A 19,229-nucleotide genomic window follows, 5' to 3' on the forward strand; every position below is an offset into this window, starting at 1 on the left:
CAGACAAAGCCATACACATTCACCCATATTGCATTGTGCAATACTGTTACAATGAATGATTATCATGACTGTATGACCCAAAGGTCAGATGGACAGGCATGATAACTCATGAGAAACAGATCAGTTATCTTTGTGAAGTGCACTATCCTTGTTTTATTACTATTAAGATCATTCACCAGATCATTAGAGACAATAGCTTTTTAATACAGGTTTAGCAATAAGTCAGTGTATGGAACATATCGCAGATCATTCTGACATAAATATTTCCAAGGATGATATCTTAACATAAATAGGACTAGGTTCAGTCGCCATCATAGTCTATAACGTGAACTTTGGACAGACGAGTTAGGGCAGACTGACAGTCAGTAAAGAAAAGGTTAAAGAGTAACTGTCCACGTATTGATCACATTTTGCAGAATAGCAAGTCTGTACCTCATAATTTTTCTGTAGCAGATTCCTTAATACTGTTTAAAAAGCAATGCAACAGTAGTTTATTATCCCAAGGCTTTTTGCAAGAAAATAGGGAGAGTCTCTAAACTCCACAAGGTAAATATAAACGTAAAAAAACTAAAACTAGACTTACACAGTTTACATCTAACAACCGGTGCTTTTTTCGGTTAATTCACTAACACACTTCCAAAATCTACAACTTTTAAGCAAGGTAAACAACAATGTTGTCCCAGGCCCTGTGTGAGAAGATTTTCTTTGGCACATTGTCACTGTTGGGTGGATAGGGGCCATGCCCCACACCCCATTTTTAGCCTAGGGCACTTGAATTCAAGCGACGGCCCTGCTTTTAGGTTTCATACAAAAATATTCCTTAAAGTGAAATTATATGAGAGGTAAGTGTTTGTGGAGGTTCGCCCTATCCCAGCAGCACTCTCTGCAGTCTGTCTTGGGGTACGCTGTTTTCATCTTCCGACTCCGCTTCACTTTGTGGGTTCGAGCTGCAAGGAGAGGAACACTGCGGAGAACAGAGGTAATGCATGAGCGGCAGGCGATACTTCCCACAGAAATCCACGAACTTGATGTGCCTTACGCACGAGTCAAAGTAAACACCTGCAAGAATAGTAAACAATAAAAACATGTTACAAATAATAGTTCTTGATTGCCAGGTATGAGAAGCTTTTTGTAGCAATTTTTACTAAATATCAAAGTGCTAAAGTCCCATAATCTAATTATTAATCTAATTGATTCAACATTGTTTTTTAATGGCCTTACTTAGTCAATGTTAAAGATATCAAAGTTATTTTTTACAGAACGTTCCTTACATTAAAAAAAAACAGTAAGCACAGCTGATTTTGATTCCCTACCTGCACACTTCGGGTTCGGACACTCACTAGCCAAGTTTAAATAATGGAAAACATTGTCTGGTAGGTCACATGGAAGGTATGGAAGGTTCTGGGATTTGATGGTTCGACCGGCCAGCTCCATCAGGGACGGGGGGTCGTAGGTCATATCCTTGATGAAACGCACAACCAGCGGGTTGCCACGGAGACTGAGCTCCTGCAAATGAACGAGGCTGAGGATCTCGCGAGGAAGGAAGGTCAGCAGGTTGTTATGAAGACTGAGGGAGAGCAGGGAGTGCAATCTGAAAGGACAAATACATAGTATTCTTATTTTATAAGCTATTCAATTTCTGATATGAGAAGTGCAGCGGGTTCAAAGAGTTCAATCTTACCTGCTGAGCTGGGGCGGGATGTTTTGGATGCGATTATCACACAGAACCAGGTATTTCAGACAGGTGAGGTTAGCCACCTCAGGTGGGATGGAGGAGATCAGGTTTCCACCCAAATACAGCATCTCCAAACTGGACAAAAAAGTTTTTGCAGTGCCAAATCAGTAATATTTCTCATTGCAAAGGCTAAACTATAAAAGGGAAGAAGAAAGGATAATCCCTTGCATACTCCTGGGAAATTTAGGTAGTCCTTGTGAATGTTTTGGTAAACTAACAGAAGAGTGCAAGGATTCAAGCAAAACTTAGATACTTGATACCTACTACTAGAGCCCGACCGATTTATCGTTTTGCCGATTTTATCGGCCGATATGAGCATGTCGCAGATATATCTGTATCGGCGTATAAGCCGCAGATATGAAGCCGATATGAACGTTCCTTACAGAAAACATTAAATGCTTTTGAAAGATGCAAGTACTTGTTTGTCCAGCAGAGCGCGCCCTATTGGTTGCTAATGGCGACCCAGGTCACTCACTGGAGTGACACCAGCCAATCCCCCGCCCCTTCACTTCAGTCAGTCAGTCTCTCAGTTCAGGTGGCGGCAGTCACGCGGTTTCTTCACAACATTTTACACCTGGTATTAAGACGTGCTTTGGTCGATTGGATTATAAGTGGGCGAGAGAGACACATTCCCGTTTAGTTTTGGTGTTTATAATCCGTCTCTTTTGTCCACTTGCGAGTTGTTTAAAACACCAGCGGGAGAAAGGACGCGTATAAACTGACGCGCAGTCTGTCCAAGACACATTCCCGTTTAGTTTTGGTGTTTATAATCCGTGTTTTGGTGTTTATAATCCGTCTCTTTTGTCCACTTGCGAGTTGTTTAAAACACAAGCGGGAGAAATAACGCGAGGCGGAGAAAGGACGCGTATAAACTGACGCGCAGTCTGTCCAAGTACAGCTGCTTGTGCTGTTACCAAACATGCTAATTTCAAAGCAATTGATTAAATAAGCTCGCGCAACTTTACACCCTCGCTAAATAAAAGAGGCAGAGAGCAGACACTTTAGTTTTATAAAAGTTTAAAGTCCCGGCAGAACACTGTGGGTTCGTGTTATAAAAACGTTGTGCAGTACATTAAACATGAGCCTACATCAGTATGTTGTCAGTAAGTCAAGCATTGTCGTCTGAATGGTACGTTTCTAATTATTTTGTGAAGTACATAACTTAATGTAAAGCTAATAAACAATGACTTTATAAGTTTCCATTTTTTTAAATCAGCCCAATATAACATTATTCTCATCAAAACTGACAATGATTTAAATTATATGTATTTTGTTTTGTTTGTGTTTTAAAGTTATTTATAATAAGTCAAGTTTACTGTTTTGTGCACTTATATCAGAATCATTTTGGATAATAAAGTTTATTGTTAACTTGTAAAACACACCTGCCTATATTACATATCTTTGTCACGTCATTTTAAGTGTTTGATCACCACATTTGTGGTGTGATCATTGCAAAAAAGTATTAATATATAGTATATTCTGTTAATGTATATAGTGTATTATATGTACAGTAGGCTATTGTAGTATAATATTCTGTAGTATATGTGTACTGTACTGTAAAATGCACATAAAGAACATCGGCCGATATATCGTTATCTGTCTTTTTTTACTCCCTAATATCTGTATTGGCATCGGTCCCAAAAAATGCATATCGGTCGGGCTCTACCTACTACGCTTAAGTATGGAAACAGTAAACAGGATAACCGAATGTCTTATGTAATACTGAAAGTGTTTAAACTGTAGTAGTGCCCAATACAAACAATGAAGGCAAAAATAAAACTCCCTCTCCAAAAAGGAAGTTCAAAGTCTAGAATTTTAGTTAAAGATCTAATTTTAACAATTCGGATTGGGATTAAATGATTAACTTAAGCGCAAATACTCTGTTGTGTAATATTTGTATAAAACCAGTTTTGGTGCTCTCTCTCATACTATAGGCAGAGGTCTTCGAACCTTTTAAGGCTAAGGACCCCTCAATAGATAGAGAGGAGGAGCAGGGACATACTTTGTTATGATGGTTACATTACAAATCTAAAATCATACATTATAAATCAATCATACATTACAAATCTACATTACAGTCTTAAAATTATAATTTTTGGTATACACAGTCACATAAGTCTAACATACTACATAGCATTTTAATTAACCAAATATATTTACTGTGGGAACCTTTATTTTAATAAAGTTTTAACATTTATTAAAGCCCATTAATGTATTTTGTTGGATGCCTAATTTCCTTATTCCAAAAAATATATATTGTTTAGAGGACCCCTGGTAAAACCACCAGGGACCCCCAAGGGGCCCCAGACCCCCAGTTGAAGACCCAAGCTATAGGCCAGGGCTACCATGAGCAAGGGCTACTTTTTTAGTCTACTTAATTTTTTTGACTTGTTGATTTTATTTGACTTGTTTATATGTTTTATCATAGTTCAAAATGTTAACATACATAAAGAAGCCAAGCTAAAATATGTAATATATAAATATTAAAATTGAGGCTATTAATAGAATGTGGTTTGGCAGGCATCTCACAGACTCTGTGCCCCCGGGCACCATGTTGGAGACCACTGCTATAGGCTATTCAATCCTCCAAATACCCCACCAACCACCCTGGTCCTGGGAAAGCATTCAACTATGTAACTGTGTACTTTTGAAACAGTTAATCCAAGAAGTCTTTTTCAAGCAGTGGTCCGGAGTCCAAAAAGAAAAACTCCAAGGGGGTCTTATAGGCTACTGACGAAACAAGCATTAAAATGAGATTTAACAACTAAAAATCAAGACACTTCTCAAGTGTTTGTATTTTTTATAATATACATTTTTCTAATGCCAAATAAAAAACTTAATGAGGGGGGACAGCCGATCCTGTTCCCCTCGGACTGTCTGTTCCCCTTTTCGCAATCATATACTACTTCTCACTTTCCGTTTTTCCTTTCAAATTTATTTTATTGTTATAACTGTCGTGAGCTGTATAAGTTTGTACAAACTGTACATATGCTATTCCATAATAAAAAAAACAGCTGTTCTTAGGGGACTGCGCATGCGCTGTTAGCAGAAACGCTTGTACTCGAGGGGGAACAGAAGTTCCTAGAAGGAACTTAATCGGCTGCTTTAGGGGGCTTCACATAGTTGTGGACAATTGGGGGAGCACTTCAAACTTCCAACCAATCGTAAAATGATGATTATATAAATAACTAAATTTCGCTTTTGCTCGCACGGTTATTGAGATAACGACTTGTGCATGTATTTAACCCTGTATGCATTTTAATACCTGGTCAGGTTCTCTATTTCTGAAGGAATGCTCTTCAGTCTGTTGCCTCCAAGTGAGAGTGAATGTAAGCAGGTGAGTTTGAGAAACTGCATGGGTATGTCCCCAAATCTGTTCCCGCTAAGATTCAGCGTTTCCACTTGCACGCATTCAAACCCCTTGGGAAACGACGATTCGTCCAGAAGGTTGTTTTTCGCCACGAGCGTCTTTAAATTTGTTAATCGGATGAAGTCTTCTGGTATTGATGTGATCGCATTGTTGCTGATATCCAGATATTCCAGGTTGGAAAGAAGACAGACAGAAGGTGGGAGAAGAGATAAACGATTGTAAGAGAGATGCAGCTCTTGAATTTGTTTGCGTTTACTGTCCACGATATGATCCAAGTTCGTGTCGTCAAGTTGGAGACGCGACAGATTTAAAACCGCGCACCTGTCCTCCATGCTTGAGAAGCGCGCCATACCCTTTAGTATAAAGTACGCAAAATAATAAACTTAATATATTAAAGTAAAGCAAAAGCAGCTATTCACAGCATGCAAAATCAAAGCTCAATTGGATTTATTATCCATATAAGAGTTGTAATGTATGGACGGTCCCAACTGGAAACAGTGGCCGAGTTGCATAAAACGGTGCCATGGTTTTATCTGGACTTTAACTAGTTGTCACGCCTCCAGGAGTCTGTGGTTGGTTATTCTGCTATAGCAAATATGATGTGAGCTCCTCATAAGACTCTTGCGTAACGCCGCACGTGCCAGTTTTACATAAACGTTAGACCTCCAGTACGGCCCCATTATGAAAGATTACTGATTCAATTAATAAATACAAAATGTTTTACTTTGTTATCCACTAGTGAGAAAACACATACGAGGCACTCTTTTTATGGCCATTAGGATTTATTTTCCATTGTAAGATCATTTTCACAAGAAATTTGGTAGGGTGAAATCATGAAAATATTTTATCAATGAATAAACATCCTAAAAATACTCTTCATTTATATGCAAAAGTAAATGTGTATCAAAATACTGTCAATTATGAAACATTGTTTAAAAATACATTGCAATATGAGGTTTTATTTAAAAAAAAAAAAAAACGTATAATATAAAATTCTCTGTCCTGTTGATTTCTGGCTTACATTCTTCACAATGCCTTATAGAAATATCAACATTATGCTGAATGTAAAAACACTCTGTTATCAAATTGTAGTAATTTATCCGGCAGTGAGTCTTAAGTCTAGAAAAAGTCTTATAATATCCCTCCAAAAATACAAAAACTAAAAAATATATAACTGAATTCATGTTTTAAAAAATTCAACATCAACATAATTAACATACAAAAGTGAAAAATATTTATCTAAACCACCTCTTTTTAGTAAACACTAGTTTATTAAAGCTAAAATCTGCATCCTGCATTCTCTTATACATCTTTAGTGGTCATTTTCATCTTCTCCACAGTTTCCTGTGAAAACAAACCAAGATAAAACGTCAGACATTTTGTTTGATGTATGCCAAGTTGCACAAGAAATGATGTAACATTTTCAGTACCGACCTGAAGTTTGTTGAGTTCGACCACTCTTCGAGTCCACTCCTCTTCTGTCATTTCCTGTTCATTTTCCTCAATTTCCTCAAGATCATGTAGCTTATTTAAATCTGATAAAAAAGTGAGAAAGACAGTAAGTTTAGACAACATTTCTCATATATATGACATATTTCCAAATCTCAGCCTCAAGCGTATGAAAACCTTTTGAATCTGTCTCACCATCGCAGACTACAGCAGTGCAGACCCAGTTTCCACAGGCACAGACACAGCGGTTACAGTCCACCTGAGTCTCAGCTCCATCCTCATATGTCTCATCTTCTAATGCACACTCTATAAAACAAGACACGATTCACATTAGCCACTTTAGCCTTCAACATCTTTTCGCTAGGCATAATATTGATACACTAATATGTCATCCAAGATGAATTTTTTAATCACACTTTAGATTATCACTTTACCACCAATAACTGGCTGTGTTTGCCATTAAAAGACCAGTTCATCCAATTCTCTCATAATCTACATACCCTAATATCATCCCACACACACACATATATATATATATATATACAGAAGAAATAGTCGTTAGTTGAAGCTCTAGTGGATTACCTTTGTGAAGGATGGATGCACTATTTGGGGTTTAAAGTCAAAAGTTTTTCCCTGATCCCTGTATTCTACCATTATAGAATAAGGACATTTACTGAAATAACTCCAAATGTGTTTGTCTGAAAAATGATGGACACGTGTATCTCGGATTGCTTAAGCGTGGGCTATGCCACTAAAAGTCCCACATTGCACCTTTAAGTGAAACGATACATTTGTGAAGCACAAACACAAATAATGTATCTGTGTTCGGATGAAGAAAGGAAATTGTCTAGATCTGGGATGTCATGTGGGTGAATAATTTAGGAAAGAATTTTTATAATGGGTGAACCTTTAAATCTTAATTTACAGCTTTATATAGTGTAATTACCATGATATAATCAGTTTGGGCACTGCTATTACTATGAAGGGTGGGAATTTGTGTTAAAAGAAAGATCATACTTCTCTCCGGTGGGTTGAATCCAGGCCTGAGACAGTTGAGGAACTCGTCGAAGCTCAGTTTCCAGTCGGCATTTTCATCAGAGAGCTCAATAAGAGCGTCCACACACAGACTCCTACAGGACACACAGGAAAGACGGCACAAGAAAATATTTCTCTTCCCAGAATGACAAATGTCCTACGTCACACAGCTGTATGGGATCAGATAACAGCACCACTAGCCACTGAAAGTGATTTAATCACTTTATAAGAATAATGACCATTTAAATCCCCTAGAGTTAAGTATTCAGATATCACAACACTGTGTGTTAAGTACTTTTATTTTCAATGGTAAAACAACTCTAATATTACTCAAACAAATGACACGATTTTGTTAAAAAAAGATTGCACTGCGGTCAGAGAATAGCGAGGTCATAATCATTACTTTTTATAGACTAGTCCTAAGAGATTTTCAGAAAGAGATTATCAGAACCTGCTATAAACTAAAGAGATAAGAGTATTGACACAGAAAGTGTTGAAGAAGCAGACAGCATTCTGCCTAATCAAACTCACAGCTTCACTTAGATGAGACACCAAGACAAGGATTTCGGTGTATGCAGATTAAATGTACTTTAAGTATTGTGCAAAAGCAATGTGATTGTGTGTCATATAATGGCATGACTGGGGTGAAGATGAACTAACAAGGGCAATAGGTTGTCATAAATAGGGCAGCGTATGCAAGTTTGACATCATGAAGGTTATAGTTGAACCCTTTTTGGTAATAGTACATGCTTTTATGTGTCCATTTGCAGATTAGATGTAAAAAGTAATATATTTACTGTAAAATTTTTATTTCTAGGGTAATGATGGGTGGCCACCATGCTGCAATTACACGATCATGTTAAGATCACATGACCAAATATCATTCACTTTTTTTAGTAACCCCATAATTACCGGACACTTCAGGTTGAGGAATAAATGAATCATAAGTCACAAATATAAAATGTTATACATATATAATTGTGATGATGTGTTTGTATGTATGACCTAAGCAGGCGGTTGTTTTCCTCTTCACCATAAGGAGAGGTGAAATTCATGGCAGTCTCATTTTGCTGAATGAACTTCAGGAATTCGGTGGAGTCCAGCTGAGCGTCTCCATTATCATAGCTCTGTTGAGAGACAAACAGCATACAAGACAGGCATCTCAATGAGTCTGAATAAACAGATAACTATCACAAATCTGCTTAATGTAGAAACCTATTTTCATGTGTTTACTTGCAAATCAATACACCGGCTATGCAGAAAACTGTGTTTATATGGGATTTGGAGATTTGTCAGGTTTTTGGCAGGCAGTGATGTCACCGCCGGTGACTTCTTTTTTCGAGGGTGCACGATGCGAAGTTTGTCACAACATGTATGTAGCCCGTCATTTGTGTGGTTCGTCATTTAAAAATATGTGTTCTGCGCATCAAGTGATCCTTTGTGCATCACGTGTCTTGTCAAAATAAGTGACAAGGGTTTATGATAAAAGAGACGCTCGTGTTTGCCAGATACTCGCATAATCTCATGCGTATTCAGAGTTTACTGTTAAGGGAGTGTCTTGCGTGTATTTTGTGAACGTGAGAGCCTCTTTTATAATAAACAATTTTGACGCGTGTGCAGCAGGCACTTATTTTGACAAAACACGTGATGCACATGGTTAACATGACGCAACAAACACATATTCTGCGTGTGACTTTTTTCTTTCTTATACACGTGGAGACATGCGCACATAAACAAAACGGCGAGAAAACCGGTTAAGGTGTTTACATGCAACACGAAATTGGAGTAATGAGCAAAAAACTACTTGAGCCGATCGGTTTTTGCTTACGCCATTTATGGGCTTTTTCCGATAAAAGAAAACAGTTTTACACATTTACATCAGTTTATTAAGCATAATCGGCATAAGACTGTGCATGTAAACGTCTTTTCTCTAAATCTGTGATCTTACTCAGATGACTGCAGCTGTAATTTCTTTGAAACATTATTAACATTAAACATTCTCCAATATCTTTATCAATTTAGTAAAACAAATCCAAATGATTTACGGTAGGTTAAAAATGTATAAAAACGCCATGCGCATTTAAAATGCTGTGTTGTTTTAATCTATGGTTGGGTAAATATTCATTTTAAAAATAAAATGCACCATGAAGTTAAAGCAACTTGGTTTTGCAAGTCAACTCAACCTACTATTAAGTTTTGACCTGTGATAAGTTGACATAACCTAAAACATTAAGTTAAACAATTTCAACTTGTTTTTATGAGTTAATGTAACATAAAAATATATGTTGATTTGACAATTTTTTTTACATTTTTTACAGTGTTGGTAAACAATTAATATTATTATTAATTAAATAAACTTGGGTTGTTGTTACTGTCTTTACCTCCAAATATACAATGTAAAAAATTAAGTAATTTTTTTGGGTTGAATCAACTCAGATTTTCAAATAATTTCAACTTACTATTATTTATCTTGACTAGAAATGAGTTGTTATGTATAAAATATAGTTGAAATATGTCAACTTCATTCTATAAGTTGTAGCAACTAATCTCTAGTTGAAATGACTTGCAAATCTGAGTTGATTAAACAAAAAAATTTAAGGCAGCAAAGTTTTTTTACAGTATACTTCACCAAATTATCTGATAATTAAAATCATCAGTCATTATTTTAACATATCATTCATGCACTATAAAAAAATATTTTTTGTTAAGCTTAAAAATGTAAGTTTCCTGATTGCCTTAAAATTTTGAGTTAATTCGACTTTATTCAACAAAAAGTTGTGTCAACTAATTTTTTTTGCTGATTATGCTTCAAATCTTTTGTAGGAGGTTATCACCCGTAAAGAAAGTAGAGACTAAATAAATGCATCCTAAACAAGTGACAAATCCATTAATCAATCTGTTTAAACGCAAACCTTGAAGTATTTGAGGAGGACATCCGACAAGTTGGACCCTTTGGAGAACCATCCATCAGGCTCCACCTCCGACTGCAGCCATCCAATCACGCGACTCCTCAACTCATTGCGGTCCGTGAGATAACAAACAACTAAATAAACAAAATGAATTACTTTAGCACATATCTACAGTCAAACATATTGCAGCTTTGCTGTATTTTCCACAAACTCTAAAATGTTGTGTCGTTTTTAACCCAAGGCTAGGTAAATATTTGACAGAACACACATTAGGTTATAAATAAACCATGGCTGGGTAACAACAAGCTGGCATAGGTTTATTTATAACCCAATGTGTGTCCTGCCTTTGGTTAAAACACCCCAACATTTTTTTTGCACCAACAGTTGAAGTATTGCTTAAAATGAAAAACATCAAAATCTTTCCAAGAATTTCAAAATGAAGAGAGATTCACATAACGCTCTGTTCTGCTTAGTGAAACAAATCTGTGTTTACTCACTTGGACTGTTGACAATCTTTTCCTGTTTTTTCTCTAAACAGGAAGAACAAAATATATTAGCGATGTTAACCATCAACAGCTAAAAAAAACATAAGAAGGAAAAACAAAAACTTTCCCATAAACATCTATGATGACTTATGAATTGATATTTGGTAAATTGCCTCCACCAAATAGGAAAAGCAGCATCATTGATCCTACTAAACCTAACTGAAGAGTAAACTGTGTCCAAATTGTCTTCTTTATTGGAAACTATGGCATAGTGAGATGTCTGATTGTATGGACTTCAGCCTTTCCTACCCAGGCTGTATGTGATGATATAATGGAAATGACTTAATCATTACAAGGAAATGCTGTAAACATGTTGAGGAGAATAACCTTCACAATGTCCATCATGAGAGATCTGCACTTTGAGTCCAGTCAGACAGGCGTCCCGGTGCAGTTCACAGTGGTTACGGTACGTCTTTCCATTGGTGCCACAAACCGGACGCTTGTGTGGTTTACATTGCTAAACAAAAACAAACATACAAAAGTTATTTTTCTTGGAATAGTCTAGATAAAGTTTAACAGAATTAAGGGGGGATGCGGGCAAACGTGTGTGATGTAACAGTGGGAACAGCACATGTTTGGGTGTGTTTGGCATGGGTACAGTACGTTCAATGTCAAGGTGGGAATATTGCATTTACTTCGACACACATGCAGGTGGCTTTTCCTTTCTCTGTCACAGCACATTCTCTACCAGCTCCGCAGAAGACATTTGCACAAACTTTACTCTTACTCCTTACCACCTGTTTAAAACAAACAGACAAAAAATAAAATAGGGTTCAGCTTTGGCGCCAACTAGTGGTTAGAAAGGTTAATGCCTCAAAAATTGAGTTTATTACACATGTATGTGAAGAGGACCTATAGTTCAGTCATTTAAAGTACTCAACCGTAAATTTGACAGATTAATTCCTGTTTTTATATAGCACTGGCTATAAACTTAACCCCAAGATTGCAGATTAGACTATGTGAACAAATCTTGTTATTAAAAAGACATCTGATGCTATTACATGTTTATAATGTCCTGAAATGTATTGTCCACTATAATTTGTTTGAGCATCACTCAGTTAAAGGGGTGTAAAATATAGTTAAAAGTATATGGATATGGAAATATGCAGATGCGATGTCATAATTTATTCAAATTAACTTTAAAAAAAAAAGTTGCCCACTATAGCATTAATTGTGATTTTCATAAAAGTTCACAAAATGCCTTCCAGGAACAGTTTCTTCTATAAATATATAAACATACAAATATAGGCAAAGTAGAGCCTCTGCTTTCAAACAAACCAGGAAAAAAGTTTCATCGAATCTTCATTTGTTTTCTTTTTATATACACTCACCTAAAGGATTATTAGGAACACCTGTTCAATTTCTCATTAATGCAATTATCTAATCAACCAATCACATGGCAGTTGCTTCAATGCATTTAGGGGTGTGGTCCTGGTCAAGACAATCTCCTGAACTCCTAACTGAATGTCAGAATGCAAAAGAAAGATGATTTAAGCAATTTTGAGCGTGGCATGGTTGTTGGTGCCAGACGGGCCGGTCTGAGTATTTCACAATCTGCTTAGTTACTGGGATTTTCACACACAACCATTTCTAGGGTTTATAAAGAATGGTGTGAAAAGGGAAAATCATTCAGTATGCGACAGTCCTGTGGGCGAAAATGCCTTGTTGATGCTAGAGGTCAGAGGAGAATGGGCCGACTGATTCAAGCTGATAGAAGAGCACTTTAACTGAAATAACCACTCGTTACAACCGAGGTATGCAGCAAAGCATTTGTGAAGCCACAACATGCACAACCTTGAGGCGGATGGGCTACAACAGCAGAAGACCCCACAGGGTACCACTCATCTCCACTACAAATAGGAAAAAGAGACTACAATTTGCACGAGCTCACCAAAATTGGACAGTTGAAGACTAGAAAAATGTTGCGTGGCCTGATGAGTCTCGGTTTCTGTTGAGACATTCAGATGGTAGAGTCAGAATTTGGCGTAAACAGAATGAGAACATGGATCCATCATGGCTTGTTACCACTGTGCAGGCTGGTGGTGGTGTTGTGGGGGATGTTTTCTTGGTGCCAATTGGGCATCGTTTAAATGCCACGGCCTACCTGAGCATTGTTTCTGACCATGTCCATCCCTTTATGACCACCATGTATTCATCCTCTGATGGCTACTTTCAACAGGATAATGCACCATGTCACAAAGCTTGAATCATTTCAAATTGGTTTCTTCATGCCCTGGATGTGGTTCCCACCAATTTCCATCGACTGCAAGATGCTATCCTATTAATATGGGCCAACATTTCTAAAGAATGCTTTCAGCACCTTGTTGAATCAATGCCACGTAGAATTAAGGCAGTTCAGAAGGCGAAAGGGGGTCAAACACAGTATTAATATGGTGTTCCTAATAATCCGTTAGGTAAGTGTACAATTTACAAAAAAGTAGGATTACTCAAGTACCTTACAAGCCCTAAAAAAACACACTTACAGATTTACGTACCCTCAGCAGACACGTTCTGCTCTGTTGTAATGCTGTCTGATTGGCCCAGACTGATGTAAAAAGCCCATTGACACAGTTCCAGATGGGACCCAGATCTGTTGACCTTTGCCGTCTCATAAAGAGTGAGTAACAAAGAGTCTGACCACGACAATACACCAGCACATGCTGTCACACATCAAGAAACTAAACTAACACACAAACACCACCCGGCAGATGGGACACATGCACAAATTCAAACCATCTGCACTGCCCTGTGTTTCTAACACGCCCTTCTACAAGAAAACCATATTCAATCAATTACCCTTTAAAAACAAAGTATATACCAATGCAAGTACACACTTGCTGGCTCTGACCAGAAAGATGCTGTAATGTCTGGACATGTGTTGACTGGAGACATCTGTCCATCTGTCTATGCACTTTAACCCCTCATCTCTGACCTTCCCCCTCATACTAGTGAGATTCAGGCACATAATAGAATTGATCTCCCAGAGAAGTGAGGAACAGGGTTGTTTTAAGGAGGACATTTTTGGATCTTTGTGTCTCTCTGTCACATATAGGGAGATATTTCACATAACATATGACTCTTAGATGGCAAGTGTGATCTCTCCTGAGAAATGCTTCACAGTTTTCCTACAGTCAGGATGTGTATTTCTGTTTCTGTTTGTGAACTCACAAGCCATTCACAAGACCATAAATAAATAAATATAATACTTTATCGACCTCGGGCGCAGTAATATTGACGGAAGTTTGAGCGAGAGGGTGAGTAGTCAGAAGTTATGATGTTACTGCGCGCTGAGATCGAAGTGCTGCAAACTGGGTGCTCTTCCGCCATACGATGTAGTTCTCACTTTTTGTCCGCTTAAAAAATAACCACGTTTTATTTTGTGCCACCATACTTACTTGTGTAACTACTCATGTAACAATCTTTAAATAGGGAAAACATGGAAGTGTTTGGTGGCTTGTAAATTCATCCCTGTTTGGATCCTAAGGAATGAATGGGGCTAGGCTAAATGCTAACACATTCCCAACGTGCTGTACAAAGATTAAGTGCACCCATTAAAACAGATAGGTATGTTTTAACTCGTCTAAGTTGAAGTAAGAACATAGTAAAATATTTTAAAAAATGTGGTGTTTTCCTTTAAGTCTACTCTCAAACTAAAATGAAATCTAAAATGTAAACAGCTTGCACTGACATATCTTAAACTATATCAGTGCCATTGTTTGTCTCAAGATAAACATCTGTAATGTTTTTTGCAAGGTATGTCTGTAAAAATGAATTAAATGTCCTAATATAACAAAGGCATGGATTTATCTAAACCCGTCCGGGAAACTGGGTTGAATATATTAATATTAACATTAAGGCAAAGACAATCATTGAGGTAATGAGAGAAATGCAGGATGAGATGATTCATAAAGGCTATCTCTGCATACAACATAAAAGTCTGAGATAAACTTCACAGTCAATGACTCAGAATGTCATCAGCATGATAAACAAAACTAAGGCGAGACGAGATCACAAACCCTTTTGACTCACATGTGACTCCTACAGCAGGGTGTACATACAACAGTGACAACACACACACAAACGTTGTGTACTGACCTGAAACCAGAGGTCAGACAAAGACATTCCTCACATTCCTAACACGCTGTGTAATCTGAGACCTCAGCGTTTGTTACAATCTGTGATTCTCTCTCTATAGACCTGTCGCCTTATCACAGCCCGATGAAGAAAGTGCCTTCAAGAGGACGTATCATGAAAATGTGACTTTTTCCATGTTTAAGTGCTATAATTGGGTCCACAGTGCATCTATCGACCTAGAAAATGTGAAAAAGATCAACCCATGGTAAACCATTCACTGAAAAAATACTTCATTCAATTTACTTTTTTTTTAAGGTAAAAGTTTTTTGTTTTGTTTGGTATTTCTCATTTTTTTGTTTAAATGTAGTTTAAATAAATTGATTGCGACCACTTACCTTAAAAAAAAAGTTAATTGAATGAATTATTTTTTTCACTGCAAGCATGTATGAAATTTAGTTCCCCTTGTGATGTCATAAGGGGATCTTATTATAATAATACCACCCCTTAATCTGCACTATCCAACCACGGCACTGCCATTAGTGCAAAGAGAGAGAGAAAATAATTGACAGCACAATTGAGTTTTTTAACATACCATCATCATGGCAATCAGTGCTTGCATTTTATCAGCTCATTCGCATTTTAAAGGACACACCCAAAAACGGCATATTTTTGCTTGCACCTACAAAGTGGCAATTTTAACATGCTATAATAAATTATCTATATGGTATTTTAAGCGAAAACTTCACATGCATGTATTCTGGGGACACCAAATATGAATTTTACATCTTAAAAAAAATCTTGCGAAATGTCCCCTTTAATGCTCTCTGATTGGCTTAACAAAGAAAATCTGTTGAAAAGTAGCTCAGTTGGTAGAGCATTACATTAACATGGCAAAATGTTGTTGGTTCGACTCCCAGAAAACACAAATACTGATTTAATGTATAGCTTGAATGCTACTTTAGAAAAGTGTGTGCCAAATGCATGCATATAAAATGATTGTGGGTTGCTGTTTAAAGTGTCTAGTCTGCTACAGAAACAAATGTGATATCTGTCAAGTAATTCAGATGTTTTAACATGTCTTTCTGTCAACAAGTCTTTAAATCATTTGCATTATGCATTTGTTTTTATTCCAAAAGCCATGATCTTTGTGCTGCTAATTCACAATGCATTGCTCTGTCATCTATAATGTTTTAACCTTTCTAGCATCAAGCTTTGAATCACAGGTCACTAACGTGTATCTCTTAAATTCAGGACCCTGAGTTGAATGCAAATTATCTGTTTATCATACAGATGCTGTATTACTCAGCAAAGCATAACCCTAGGGGCAACAGACAGCCCTTCTCTCAACTTTTTGACTATATCCAAAGTATGTTATTTATCCAACCAAAATTGCAAATTTGGAAGCAGCTGTTCCCGAACCTTTCATCATCATGATTACCTCTTATGACTCTCCGCACACGAATGTGTGAACCCTGTTGTTTGGTTCCTAATGAAAAGGCATAACGTCTTTATTCCCGACAATGTGGAGATTTAACAGGCCTCCGGGCGCTCACATGAAAGAAGCAGAACATCTGCCATGTCTAACCATGTGTCAGCACCTGAACAAGACCAGCTGACTGGGTCGCAAGGCAGACCCTTAAATCAAATAGCTCTGCACTCACAAAAAACACAAACATGACTTTTAAATGTGCCTGCAGTATGCATCTGCTGTTGTCAAACAGTGTTGTTATCTCAACCGTGTGGTAACGTTTGTTGTTGTTTTGCTTTTCAGCTATACCACGGGTACCAATTACTTTGCTCTCACCTGCTAAGACAAACACCAGCTGTTTATGCATCTGCTGAGAAAGCAGACAACATATGACCTTCATTCTTTCCTCTGTTAACACTCGCATAAAGCTAGACTTTAAGAAGTATTGTGTAAAAGGTATTTAAAAAAAACTTTTTATCATATAAGACCAAATCTGTATTTTTCTTTTAGCGCTGTCTATTTACAAAACACTTTTCTGAATGGTGCTGTATAATGGAACAACCGGAAAAGCCTTTACGGGTGCTATACAAAACCTTTCTTACAGGGTCATTTGCTGGTAGGACACTCACACCAAACTGTCCACCAATGTGGTCACACTAGTTAACTAACTAACAATATAAATTTCCATGATACTGTCCTTTACTTCAGGAGTAAACTGTAATAAAACTATAAATTCGGATTGTTACGAACTAACAGAGGGCATGGCGTAGATTACAATATTTTGTACAATATAATACACACATTTAAACAATATCTTGCAGTACAACTGAAGGATGAGTTTGGTTCAAATCTAAACTTGGCAAATTACAATCAGAAAACTCAATTAAATTAATTACAACATTTGTCAAGGTGACAAAAGCATTAAAAAAAATTTTATTGTTTGCACGAGTAACTGATCCTGGTCAAGTTATTTAGTAAATGACAGCACTTCATATAAATATAATTCATCTGTCGCCTTTGTTTTTACATATCAACCCACATGACAATAATGAAGTATACTTTAGTATTTATTTACTATAGTAAATTGCAGTAAAAATCCAAAATATTAAAATATACTACACTACAGTTGATCAATTCACTATAGTTAATATTACAGAATACTATAAAAGTGTAGTAATTACTATAATATGCAGCCTACTACAATAGTTTACTAGTAACTATGCACAAGTCTAGGCTACTATAGTATTTTTTGCCTGTGGAAAGGTTGCAGTCATTTGCAGCTGTATTGTTTGTTTTCTGTATCAAAGTTTGCATGATGTAAATGTAAATTAGATCGTTCAGCATGTACATTAATTTTTCCATCACATTCGGTACATTTTCTCTTACCTCTGCATAACAGCAAACGAGGGAGAGGAAAAAGAACAGCTGAAGAGTCCGAATAATCTGTGACGAGATACGATAATGTCAGTTATCATGTAATAGTGCATTAAAAGTCCGGAGTATAGAGCGCGTTCACTTACCATCATGCACGAGCTGAGAGATGAGAGCAGAAATGAGAGATGTTGCACGGTCAACTGAGGGACAACATTACATACTTAGAGAGAGAGAGAGAGAGAGAGAGAGAGAGAGAGAGAGAGAGAGAGAGAGAGAGAAAGAGAGAGAGAGAGAGAGAGAGAGAGATATTTACCATCACCCTGTCAGCCCCCCAAAAAACACGCGCGCACGCACACACAGACTTTTAATTACAAACCTTAAGTCGACAAAAAAAATATTTTTACAAAATTTGTCAAAACTTAAAGCCATATCTATACGCAGACTACGCACGCACACACACACACACACACACACACACACACACACACGCACGCACGCACGCACACACACACACACACATACACACACACACACACGCTGTCCTTACAGGTTTTATAACAAAGCTTTATTGTTGAAATACATTATGTATTCAAAAGTCTTATAGTACAAGCAGATCTTATAATAAAACAACTTAAAGTAAATAAAGTACAACAGGACTCAATAACAAAACATGTTTATTGTATAACTATGTATATTCGGTGATGTTTAGATGACAGTAAAAGCATCCTAAATTGCCTCCATATGTATGGTACAAGTAATTACAATGACTGATATTTAACATGTAATTAAATCAATTCATAAAAATTTGTATACACATTCACATAAATTCAAAACATGCAAATATATGTAAGCATATGCATGATGCATCTACACAGATACAAATGTTACACAGATGTTTACACACGTTAGGTGCTGTAAAAACAAACTTGTCTGTTTTCATTACAGAACTTGAACAGTGACAAGTTACAACAAATAGTCTACTCAGTCGATTTATTGTGTACTTTTTCGCGTTTTCTCTGTGGGCCCCTCTGCGCCCCCTGTTGGCTAACTTAATTGTTGTCTCAAGCGTCAACAGCATTCTTCTCAATCTGAAGGCTGCAGCCTCCTGAGGTCGCATATCTAGGCTGCATAACTGTCTTATTTCAAAATATAAACAATTATAAAGTTGACTAATATTCTTAGTTAATCGTAAATTGTAATGTGCTTATAACTTCCGAATGTAATGTTCAGTAAACTTAAAGAGTAACTAAACCCTAATCCAACTTTTTTT

The 19,229-nt window shown here is 36.9% G+C and overlaps 2 protein-coding genes across 3 annotated transcripts; both read right to left on the reverse strand.

Annotated features, from left to right (window-relative positions):
• Nucleotides 1-124: 124 nt before the first annotated feature.
• lrrc58a (leucine rich repeat containing 58a) lies at nucleotides 125-5,616 on the reverse strand. The gene is made up of 4 exons (XM_055204584.2): nucleotides 5,001-5,616; nucleotides 1,682-1,810; nucleotides 1,314-1,591; nucleotides 125-1,059 (listed from the first exon to the last, which is right to left on the reverse strand). Exons 1-4 carry the CDS (start codon nucleotides 5,453-5,455, stop codon nucleotides 866-868), a joined length of 1,056 nt encoding a protein of 351 aa, XP_055060559.2. The 5' UTR covers nucleotides 5,456-5,616; the 3' UTR covers nucleotides 125-865.
• A 252-nt stretch (nucleotides 5,617-5,868) lies between these two features.
• On the reverse strand, nucleotides 5,869-18,239 carry fstl1a (follistatin-like 1a). 2 transcript variants are annotated; one of them, XM_055204586.2, is made up of 11 exons: nucleotides 18,106-18,239; nucleotides 17,972-18,028; nucleotides 11,679-11,780; nucleotides 11,371-11,500; nucleotides 10,996-11,028; nucleotides 10,502-10,632; nucleotides 8,595-8,716; nucleotides 7,572-7,684; nucleotides 6,732-6,860; nucleotides 6,540-6,640; nucleotides 5,869-6,449 (listed from the first exon to the last, which is right to left on the reverse strand). In XM_055204586.2, the coding sequence occupies exons 1-11, from the start codon at nucleotides 18,109-18,111 to the stop codon at nucleotides 6,408-6,410; spliced, it is 966 nt and encodes a 321-aa protein (XP_055060561.2). In that variant the 5' UTR covers nucleotides 18,112-18,239; the 3' UTR covers nucleotides 5,869-6,407. The 2 variants fall into 2 exon arrangements, with proteins under 2 accessions (XP_055060561.2, XP_055060562.2); XM_055204587.2 differs by having other exon boundaries at nucleotides 6,750-6,860; nucleotides 18,106-18,235.
• Nucleotides 18,240-19,229: the final 990 nt, after the last annotated feature.

This window comes from Misgurnus anguillicaudatus, chromosome 3, assembly GCF_027580225.2.
Source record: "Misgurnus anguillicaudatus chromosome 3, ASM2758022v2, whole genome shotgun sequence".
In the NCBI taxonomy this organism is placed as follows: domain Eukaryota; kingdom Metazoa; phylum Chordata; class Actinopteri; order Cypriniformes; family Cobitidae; genus Misgurnus; species Misgurnus anguillicaudatus.